Raw genomic sequence first — 12,285 nt, 5'->3', positions numbered from 1 at the left:
ATATTTTTATCCCCAGGGGTACAGGTCTGTGAATCGCCAGGTTTACACACTTCACAGCACTCACCAAAGCACATACCCTCCCCAATGTCCATAACCCCACCCCCCTTCGCCCAACCCCCCTCCCCCCAGCAACCCTCAGTTTGTTTTGTGAGATTAAGAGTCACTTATGGTTTGTCTCCTTCCCAATCCCATCTTGTTTCATTTATTCTTCTCCTACCCACTTAAGCCCCCATGTTGCATCACCACTTCCTCATATCAGGGAGATCATATGATAGTTGTCTTTCTCCGCTTGACTTATTTCACTGAGCATGATACGCTCTAGTTCCATCCATGTTGTCGCAAATGGCAAGATTTCATTTCTTTTGATGGAGCCATCAGAAGAGTCACTTCTTATACCATTTATTTATATCACACATTAATTGATCCACATTTATATCTATATATATTTATCTAAATATGCATACATACAGATGCTCCAACATGAATCCAGTACCATATGCCCGATTTGCCTTCTCTTGCTTCTCTGTAACTCACCTATCCACAGTGACAGACCCAGTTCCCACTACTTGTTTTACTTCATTCATTCCTCTGTACTACACATGTACAGATTTCAGAAATGTTAACTCATACCCCCAGTTGGAAACATTATTAGCAATACAACTACGATTGTGCATGGTTCCCTTGGTTAACATAGTCTTACACATTCCAGCCAAAACATTATTTCTCAGTTATGTAGATCACATCTCTTTTTCCCCAACCTCTTCGGTGAGGTCGTGACATACATGTATTGGGAAGGTAATCTCATGTGCACAGTCTTTTGACCCCTGCTTGGCCACATGAGGGTGGAAAACATTTTGACAATCATGGTGTAACAGGAAAGGGCCGAGAGGAGACAATATACGAACTGAGATGTGGATTAGGAAGCTCCACATAAAGCTGCAATACAGCTTGGTAAACTTGGTCGCTGTGGGGCAGGGAAGGGAAGGGAAAACAGAAATGTAGCTGAGGAGAACTGAAATCAAATGCCCTGCGTCAGGATTGAAGATGAGGACTGCGGGGAGAAGGGCCAGGGACTGCCACTTTTCTACCCTCCCTGCACTCCTGCCTCAGCCCAGGGACACAGCAAGACCAGCTTGCCCTTGTCAGTTCAGGTCCCAGAACTCAGCCCATTGCCCTCCCACATTTGGAGCTGGCGTGATAATGGGAGTCATGCCAGATAAGAAAATGCCTCTTTCCAAGACCCTCGCTCCTCACCCCGAGAAAGTCTACCAATGAGAGACATGTCTGGATTAACACACATCTGGCCCTGAGGCTGAGAAGGAGGCAAAGTTGTGGAGTTTGTTCTCACAACTGCCAGTCAGGAAGATCTACAGGGAGATAGTATCCCTGTAGGACCTGGGGACAGGAATCTCAAGTAAAGGTTGGAATCTGAGGCAGGACGTGGGGTCACTCACAAAAGAAATAGATGGTGCTTTAAGCATTGAAAAAATCATGAATGCACAGGACAGCATATGGGAAGATGACTCAGCACCTAGAAACAAAACATAGGTCAACCACAGAATGAATTACAGTTTTCCTGATTTCCCACTCAAAAAGCTGAGTGTTCTGGAAAAAAAAATCACACATATTTTGTATATCTACACCTACAAAATTTATACTGTAAGATGTAAGATTATATTGTAAGATGTAAGATTATAACTACAGAAGAGTGTATAGACATATATATCCAGTTAAAAATAGTGAGATCTCCCATGTAGGAAATCATCTGATTATAAATTGGAACACTGCCAGTGTTTTAAAATTCCCTTGAAGAATTTTGTAGAATTCCCTTGTATATTACAAACCACTTGGTGATGAAATGGATCACTTCAGTTTGAATTAGTGTTTTCAGATTACTCAGGTGCATGATAATGAGTCCATGATTATCCTCAGGACACAGCTATCCCTTGAGGAGTTGACAGCAGCGTTTCATGACATCTCGAAAGGCCTCCATGAATTTATCATTCCGGAGGGTGAAGATGAATGGGTTCAGAAAAGGGGTCACCACTAAAACCATCAGTGATGCTACCCTGTTGTAATCAGCTGCCTGTGTTTGCTTGGGTTTCACATACAGGAATAAGCAGGTGCCATAGCCGATCACAACACAAGTAAAGTGGGATGCACAGGTAGAGAAGGCTTTCCTCCGACCAGAGGCTGAAGGGATCCTGAGGATGGTGGAGATGATGTAGGTGTAGGAGATGATTGTAGGGATCAAAGAACCAAAAAGAACAAAAATAGCCATTAAGAATAGGATAAACTCTATGAAAAGGGTATTATTGCAGGATAGTTTCAGCAATTGCCCTCGGTCACAGAAGAAATTGTTCACCACATGTGATTTACAGAAGGTGAGCTGAAATGTGGCATACACTGGCCAGATTTCAAAAAGGAACCCAAACACCCATGACACAACGACCACCCAGATGCAGGTTCGGTTGTTCATAATGATGTTGTATCTCAAAGGGTTACAGACAGCTACATAACGGTCCACAGCCATCGCTCCCAGCAATGCAAACTCTGAGGTCCCCAGAGAAAGGTACAGGAAGAGCTGGGTGACACATGCAGCCAGAGAGATTGTCTGCAATCCAGGGAGAAGCAATCCCCAAAGCATCATAGGCACGATGATACTAGTAACCAAGATCTCCAAGGCAGAGAGATGACCAAGGAAGAAATACATGGGGGACTGCAGACGTTTATCAACACACACCATCACAATAATGACCGTGTTTCCCATTAATGTCACTAAGTAGAAGAAAAAGAAGGTAGCAAAGAGAAGATGGTGTAGTTCTCTGGAACCAGGGAAGCCAAGGAGATAAAATTCAGTGGCACTAGAGTGATTCATCAACATTTAGTTCTGAGCTCTTGTTCCTTATGAAATCTAAAGAGCAAAGGAGAGAAAACAGGCTTTTGATTGCAAAAAGATTAAGGACAATTCCAACTTGAGCAAGTATATCCTATTCCTAGAATCCACAACACACTGGTATTATTTTCAATACAAGATCGGTGCTTCAGCGGATGAATGGATAAAGAAGATGTGGTTCATATATATAATGGAATGTTACTCAGCCATCAGAAAGACGAGTAGCTACCATTTACACCAACATGGATAGAAATGGAGGGTATTATGCTAAGTGAAATAAGTCAATCAAAGAAACACAATTATCATATGGTTTCATTCATATGTGGAACATAAGGAATAGTGCAGAGGGCCACAGGGGTCAGGAGATAACTGAATGGGAAGAAATCAGAGAGGGAGACAAACCATATGAGACTATTGGCTCTGGGAAACAAACTGAGGGTTGAGGGAAGAGAGGTGGGTGAGGGGATGGAGTAACTGGGTGGGCATTAAGGAGGTCATCTGATTTGATGAGCGACAGGTATCATAATGAGCTGATGAATCATTGTACATTATATCTAAAAACCAATGTATACCTTGGATAATTGAATCTAAATTTATAAAAAAAGATCAGTGCTAAATGTTTTATGAGGGACATGTATAATGTATGAGTGTAAATATATATGCCAAAGTAAATCAGCAATACCTACCAACGCCACACCCTACGCATGAAAACTCATGCACCTCTGTCTCTACCCTTGTCTCTCAATTCACCAGGCATCCTGCCTCCAACTATGCTCTCACCTATCACCAGGTCTACTTCCCTGGCCACAGCGTGTTCATTTATAACACCAACTCTTCCATCTTGAATGCCCTATAGTGTCTTCTCTGCCTCTTATATCGGTGTCCTGAAAAAATCCTGCTACACTTCAACATTATAAATGTAGCTGATCCTAATCTTGGCGAATCACAGCCAGACAGGTTAACTCCTCCATATCCTCTAAACATAGGCTCCATTTGCATATATTCAGGTTAAGTTTCCCCCTCAATTATACTGTCAACTTTGTGGTATTGTTAGCAAGTGGGAACTCTCTAGGACATTGTAATAAGAAAGAACTATTTTGAGACAAAATATTGAGTCTTTCCCTGACTTCTGGAGAGCTGGCTCCCTGGAGGGGATTATCCACTTCTTCCTCCTTATTCTCATGATAAAAGCCTTCCTCCATTTCTCATTTCAGTGAATGTATATCCTCCAAGCAGAAAAAGCCTCCCCAGCTCTCCATTAGTGACCTCTAATATCTTGACCTCTTATATCTTGATTCCCCTGGTTAGTAATTGACATCAGGGAGGGAAGGGTCTTGAAATATCTCCTATCTGTACTCCAGTATCCAATCTAGAACCAGAAGACAAGAAAACAACTGTGATATAGACGCAAAATCCTCCTTATTCTCCAGGTCTCAAATCTCTACTTCCAGCAGGGACACAAGAACTCAAAATGGGCAGCCCACCCCTCTAACCAAACTGCCATGGGGTCAGTCCCTTTGAGCAACTTGGAAAATTCCAAAGAACACATCCACTTATCTAGGACCTTCCGTTTTCTCCAGAGCCCTAGGGTCTGCAAAAATGATAGAAGTCACCGATATAGATCATACTCAGTTCCTCAGGAGAACTGGGCTCCTTCCCTCTCCACATGCAGATTTTTGCCTAAAGATATCCACAGACCCTTCCCCCCTATCCTCTCCAAACAACACATGCACAGTTTCACTCTTGAACCTGTTTAGGCTGTATTTTTCTTTCTGTTGGCTCGCATCAATACCTCAAATATAGGATGCACTTGCTTCTTACTTTATCATCAAAACCCCACATAAAAATAAAGTACCTTGAAGCAACCTCTTTGCATTTCTTGTATTACCACCTGTGACAAGAACAGACTCTGACAAAGTATAAGTATATATTCTATAAATATTTTTGAATAAATATATCAATTAATAGATCGAAGAAGAAACAAAAAGTATCCAATCTATCTTTCCCTCCATTTGCTCTTCTCCAAAGCACCACCCAGTCAGTCTGCATTCTGTCTTCCAGGAGATCCCCAACAAGATGGCAAGCAGATATAAGGAAGACAGAATGAAAAATGAAAGAACACAGACTTGGATGATGCCACAGAGTATGCCCATTGCCAGTACTGGGTACCATCAACCTGCCCTTTACTACAGAGCAATGATCTGATGGAGAGTCATCTACTCTGCAGCTCCCTTACTCCACTCTTCAGACTCTAGGTGTCCTTGTTCTTTCTGTATGGCAACAGAGCCTAGACCCTCTCATGATAATGCTCTTCTACTCTGTCCTTCATTGAAGGGAATACCTGGAAGACACTCACCTCCAGAGATGGGGACTGGACTGGAAAGTTCTACTGCTCTTCAGGCATCAACCTAGACTACCCATGGTTAGTAAAGAGCCGTGCTTAGGAGGCAGACACATCCCCTGCTGTCTCCACTCATGGCAAAGAACACCGTCCACACAGAGGAGCTTAGGAAAAGTCCAGAAGTAGTGCTCAGAGGAACCCACCTATCTTCACCTCCCTCATTCTCTTTGCCTCTTTCTTTCTCTAACTTTTCTGTCCCCAAGGATAATTATACACTGAGGAATCATTTGCACAGGCTCAGATACACACTAGGGATGTAGTCAAGGAAAAGCTGAAGAAACTTTCACTCTTCCCTCTGAGGATAATCAAGTTTTACTTTTTTTTTTCTTAAGATTTTATTTATTTATTTGGGGGAGAGAGAGAGAGAGAGCACAAGCAGGGAGGAGGAGAAGAGGGAAAGAGAGAAGCAGGCTCTCACTGAGCAGGGAGCCTGATGTGGGACTCGATCCCAGGACCCTGGGATCATGACCTGAGCCAAAGGCAGCCAGTTAACTGACTGAGACACCCAGGTGCCCAGATAATCAAGTTTTACCCCCTGGAAAAGTTATGTGCATCGAGCAAACTTAAAAACTGCTTGTCGGAAATTTCTCAATGTCCAAGCTGCCTTCCTCCTAGACCCTTACTCATCACAAAAACCAAGCTCTGACTGGTCAGCCCCCTCATCAGCTCTGTGCTTCTCCCTGACTCCATTTATCCCTGCAGAGCCTAAGCTACCCCCAAGTTGATGAGTCCCCTAATCCCTACAAAAGACACACATAAAAACCCAGAGTCCACTTAATCTTCTTCATCATCTCCAAGTTTTCATGAAACATGTATTTCCCAGAGGATCTGCACACTCTCCACCACATACCCTTTGTCCAGTTATGACAGCATGTGAGAGAGAGAGAGGACCTGCCACCTACTCCAAATTTACATTCTGTTAAGTCTACAGCCCATTCCAGGCCCTCCAACATTTATCCAACTGTGGTTGTTCAGCCATACATGTCCCTTCTCAATCTTCAAATGCTCTCAGGTCACCTCCCTATGCTACTTGAATTGAGGGGTGAAAGTGAAGATATTCAGAATCAACAACAACAAAATACTAAGTGAGGATGGCTTGGATTTAGGTAAAGTAGCAAAATCACATTTAAAATATCTCTTCTTAAACTTTGTAAAACAAATTTCATTTTTCATAAAATTAGTCAGATCTTAATTTTAAGTTCAAATGAAAGGATATAATGTAAACTGCAAATATCCATCTCCCTATCTGCTTGATTATCTTGAGAATCCATCTGCTAGAGATAAATATTATAAATTATTATTATACATTTCTACTGTATTCACAGATAAGTATTCTGTGTGTTTATAAGAACATTTGTACGTACCATTTTAAAGTAAATGATATTTTAATAAATATACTGTCTGTGCTGGAGGGGAAGGGGTTGAGAGGGTGAGAAGGTGGCTGGGTGATAGACATTGGGGAGTGCTGTGAATTGTGTAAGACTGACAAATTACAGACCTGTACCCCTGAAACAAATAATACATTATATGTTAAAACAAAATAAAAGTTAAAAAATAAATAAATAAATACACTGTCTGGCTACTTTTTCATATATATGTGTGTGCATGTATGCTTGTCTTGTATTAAACTTTTCCTAACAATGAATCTTGGAACATTGAAAAAATAAAATTATATTAAAAAATATTAAAAAATAAAAATATAAAATATAAAAAATAAATAATAAATGATATATAAATAAATATATAATATATAAATAATATATATTATATATAATATATAAATAATATATAAAATATATTATATATAATATATAAATAATATATAATAATATAAATAAATAATATAAGATATAAAAAATAAATTAAATAATAAATAAATAAATTTTCCTTACTAACGATGATATGTGAATCACATTTTAAGTGAGAGCTTTACAAATATTCACTTACAAAAACACTGATGGTTACTTAATATGCTGATGAATATTTCATTTTCTACAATTTTTCATGTCTATATTGCTGTTGCAATAAATATTATCATGTCTGAAAGGTCGTACAAGCAAACCTTTTTTTAAAGATTCCTTTATTTATTTTACACAGAGAGAGAGCGCATGAGTAGGAGAGGCAGAGGGAGAGAGAGAGAATGTGAAGCAGACTCCACAGAGAGAGAGAGAGAGAGAGAGCAGAGCCTGATGCAGGGCTCAATCTCTAAACCCAGAGATCACAATCTGAGCCAAAACTAAAAGTCAGACATTTATCTGCCCAGGCACTCCTATAACTTTGTAATTGTATTAAATTATTAGCTGTTATCAAGTCACCATCAAAAAGTTACATTAACTTATAATCTCTTTTTAATTTTTTATTTAAATTCCAATGAGTTAACATGCAGTGTAATATTAGTTTCTGGTGTACAATATAGTGATTCCACACTTCCATACATGATGCAGTGCTCAACACGACAAGGGCACTACTTAATCCCCATCACCTAGTTCACCCATCCCCCCACCACCTCACCTCTGGAAACCATCAGTTTTTCTCTGCAGTTGAGTATGATTCTTGGTTTGCCTCTCTCTCTCCTTTTTTCCCCCTTTGCTCATTTGTTTTGTTTCTTAAATGAGATTGTATTGGGCCTATGCCCAGATCCTCTGGTCAGAGTATTTCTATTTTAGTGTTGTTACCCCATGCAGATTCTAGAATGCCACTAACAAAACAGGAACCACCAATCATACTGTGAAGTAGAGACCCATCCCCTCAGGGCCTCACCCCCACGGGAACTGTGCTGACAGCTGCCTGTGACACCTCTGTCCCACTATGTGCCTGTCAGCCTCTGAGTGGCCATGTGGGGTCATGTGATGACTGCTGGGGAACAGTGAAGGAGGGCTGCTGCCAAATGAGGAAATCTGAGGAGGATGGAGGGTACGCTCTGTGTCAGAACCTTCATTAAACAATCAACTTTCTTAATTCCAGGCAAGGTTCCATTTCTCTAGATATCTTTCCAGTATGATCAACTAGACATTGGCAGAGTAGAAATGGAGAAGGAGAAAGGAATATAAAGGAATAAAACTCCTTTGGAAAAAGTTTCATTTCTTATAAACTTAAATATATATATATCTCCCTATGGTCTATCAATTCTCTTTGTAGGTAGTTGCTGAAAATAAATCAAAATGTATGTCTTCTCCAATACTTCAGTTACAGTGTTCATCATGCCGTTAATCATTATAACTAATTGTGTGACAGAAAACAAATATCCATCAACAAGGGACTGTTATAGTCATACAAGGAAATACTACTCAGCAATGAAAAGTAACAAAATGCTGATAGGACACAATGTGGATGAATTCATGTACTTTATAATAAATGAAAAATTTAGATATGAAAAAAATTGCATATGGTGAGATGCCATACATTCTAGAATAGATAAAAAATAATCTGTAGTTAAAGAAACCCCACCACCTGGTACCCCAACTTCCCACCCCCCCCACCACTTCAATAGTGACTGCCTCAGTGCCGAAGAGAAAGATTAGGAGGGAATACTGAGGTATGTGGGCTATACTTTTTAAGTTATTGGGTTACATTGATTAGCTTTTTAATTCAGGATTTTGGCCTCTCTATTAATGAGAGATATTGACCTATAATTTTCTTTTAGGTAAGGTCCATGTCAGGTTTTGGCATCAAAGTAATTTTGGTTATCATAAAATGAGTTGGAAAATAAGCCCTCCTTTCCTATTTTATGGGGAAATGTTTGTATTATTTCCTCCTAAATTGTTTGGAAAAATCCATCAATGAGGAAATCTAAGCCAGGAGTTTTCTTTGTGAGGAAGTACTTATTTATAGGTAAAATCCCTTTAGGAGCTATAGGACTATTCAAAACTGCTTCAGTTTGTGTTTTCCAGGTTTGCTTAATTCATTTAAGTGGTCAAGTTTATCAAAATAAAGTTGTTCGTGATATCCATTTTTATACATTTACAGTTTGTAGCACTATTATGACATCCCTTGTTTCCATTTCTAATATTAGTGATTTGTGTTTCTATTTTTTACTTGCTCATTCTTGTGAGGGATTTATCGATCATATTATTCTTTTCCATTTGGCTTTATTGATACTTCTCTATTGCTATCTGGTTTATATTCCACCTTCTCAAGTCATTCTCTCTCCATGTCTTGTCACACAGTGTTCTCTTTATAAGGACACCAATCTAGGATTAGGGACCACACTACTCCAGTATGACTTCATCTTTACTAAGTACAACTGCAACCCCATTTCCACTCAAGTTCACATTCTGATATACTGGGAGGTTAGAATTTCAACATAAGAATTTTGATGGATATAATACAACCCATAATAGATGTCTTGGTTGCTTCTAATTTTTGGCAATTATGAATAGAGCTACAAAGAGCATTCATGTGCAAGGTTGTACAGACATGCTATCAACTCATTTGTGTATATATTAAGGGATATAATTCCTGGGTTGTATTGCAAGAGTATACTTAGATTTGTAAGAAACTGCCAAAGTGTCTTTCACAGTGGCTGTACTATTTTGCATTCCCACCAGCAATAATGAGAGTTCCTGTTGCTCCACATTCTCACCAACATTTGGTGTTTTGGATTTTACCCACTCTACTAGGTGTGGGGTGGTTCTTCATTATTGTATTAATTTGTAATTTCCTAATGACATAGAATGTTGATCATCTTTTTATATGCTTATTTACTATCTGCATATGTCTTTTAGTGAGGCAACTGTTCAGATCTTTTGCTCATTTTAATTGAGTTATTTGTTCTTATTGTTGAGTTTTAAAAGCTCTTTGTATGTTTTGTGTACATGTCCAATATTTCATATGTCATTTGCCAAGTACTTTCTCCCAAACTGTGGCTTGTCTTTTCTTTCTCATAGCAGTCCTTCCTAGAGCAGAAGTTCACCTTTTCAATTTTTTTTCATGGATCATCCTTTTGGTGTCATATCTAAAAACTATTCATCAAACTCAAGGTCACCTACTTTTCTCCTGTTAGGTTCTGATGTTTTGTACTTTTGCATTTTACATTTAGGTCTCTGATTCAATTTGAGTTTATTTTAATGAAAGGTGTAAAATCTGCATCCAGATTTTTCCACCCCTGTGGATCCAATCATTCCAACAGCTTTTGTTGAAAAAACTATCCTTTCTCCACTGAATTTCCTTTGTTCTTGGTTAAAAATCAGTTGATGATGTTTGTGTGGGTCTATTTCTGAGCTTTCTATTCTATTCTATTCTACTAATATATTTTTCTGTTATTTCTCCAATAAAACAATGTCTTAATAACTACAGTTATATTATAATAAATTTTGAAGTTGAGTAGAGTTAGTAGCTTCAATTCTGTTCTTCTTCAGAATAGTGTTGACTATTCTAAGCCTTTCACCTTTCCATATAAATACTAGTATCACTTTGTCATTATCTACAAAATAACTTACTCGGATTTTGGTTGAGATTGCATTGAATCTATAAGTCAAGTTGAGAAGAATTGACAACTTAATAATACTGTTTTTCTGTGCAGGAATATGGGGTATTTCTCCATTTATTTATATCTTCTTTATTTTTCATCCAAGCTTTTAAGTTTTTGTAGTTTTTCTCAGATCATGCACAAATTTTGTTAGGTTTACACCTAAATATTTTTTGGTGCTCAAATAAATGGTGTTGTGTTTTTAATTCCAAATCCCAGTTTTTAATTGTTGATATATATTAAAGCAAGTACATAGGAAAGTGATTGACTTGTATACTAACTTTATATCCTGTGACCTTGCTATAATCACTTCTCAGTAACATTATAGCCCTTCATGGGTAGTGCAAGTATCTTATAACAGAATATCCCCAACTCCTCTCTCACATCCCTTAAACATTGCTGTCATTCATTTCACTTATTCATAAGCTAGAATCATCCAATATGTTGCTGCTCTGTCATTCTGACAAACTATTATCTGTGAGATCAGGTAAGAATAAGAAAAATTAAATATTTTACCTAAATTTATTCCTTCTATAAGCTCTTCCTTTCTTTCTGTAGATTCAATTTCTAAACAATATTATTTCCTTTTCTGTAAACAACTATTTTTATTTAGTTTTTTTTTTATTATTATTTGACAGAGATCACAAGTAGGCAGAGAGGCAGGCAGAGAAGCAGGCTCCCTGCTGAATAGAGAGCCTGAAGCGGGGTTCGATCCTAGGACCTTCGGATCATGACCTGAGCCGAAGGCAGAGGCTTTAATCTAGAGCCACCCAGGTGCCCCTATAAACAACTTCTTTTAACATCTCTTACAAGGGTGGTCTACTGGTGACAAACAAAATGTTATTTGTCTGAGAAAGTATTTCTTCACTTTTTAAGAATAATTTCCCAAGATACAGAATTCTAGAATGGTGGATTTTTTTCATCAACACATTAAGTACTTTACTCTGCTTTCCTTTTGGCTTGCATGTTTTCTGAAGAGGACTCTAATGTAATTCCCATTCTTATTCCCATTCTTATTCCTCTGTAGGTTAAGTGTTTTCTCCCTTTTGGCTTCTTTCAATATGTTGTCTTTGTCTTTGATTTTCTGCACTTCAAATATGACAGGCTTACATGTAAATTGTTTGCTATTTATCCTGTTCACATTCTCTGAGCTTCCTGGATCTGTGGTTTGATGTCTGTCATTAATTTTAGGAATTTATCAGTTATTATTACTTCTAATATTCCTATATTTTGCACATTTACACCTGTTAAATTTATACTATAAGATGTATTATAACTACAGAAGTATGTACGAGAATATATATCCAATTAAAAAATAATAATGAGATCTCCCATTGTAGGAATCATCTGATTATAAATTGGAGCACTGTCAGTGTCTTAAAATTCTCTTGAAGAATTTTGTGGAATTTCCGTGTAGATCACAAACAATTTAGTGTTGAAAATGATCATTTCAGATTGCATTATTGCTTTCAGACTACTCAGGTCCATGACGATGTGTCTTTGATTGTCCTTAGGACACAG

The 12,285-nt window shown here is 38.2% G+C and overlaps 1 protein-coding gene across 1 annotated transcript; it reads right to left on the bottom strand.

The window, feature by feature from the left end:
- Nucleotides 1-1,939: 1,939 nt before the first annotated feature.
- LOC122904141 (olfactory receptor 9A4-like) lies at nucleotides 1,940-2,884 on the bottom strand. Its single transcript, XM_044244615.1, has one exon. The coding sequence runs from the start codon at nucleotides 2,882-2,884 to the stop codon at nucleotides 1,940-1,942; it is 945 nt and encodes a 314-aa protein (XP_044100550.1).
- Between the last annotated feature and the right edge of the window lie 9,401 nt (nucleotides 2,885-12,285).

Source organism: Neovison vison, chromosome 4 (genome assembly GCF_020171115.1).
Source record: "Neovison vison isolate M4711 chromosome 4, ASM_NN_V1, whole genome shotgun sequence".
In the NCBI taxonomy this organism is placed as follows: domain Eukaryota; kingdom Metazoa; phylum Chordata; class Mammalia; order Carnivora; family Mustelidae; genus Neogale; species Neogale vison.
Note: the sequence above shows the minus strand (reverse complement) of the source record. Positions and strands in the feature narration are given on the sequence as shown.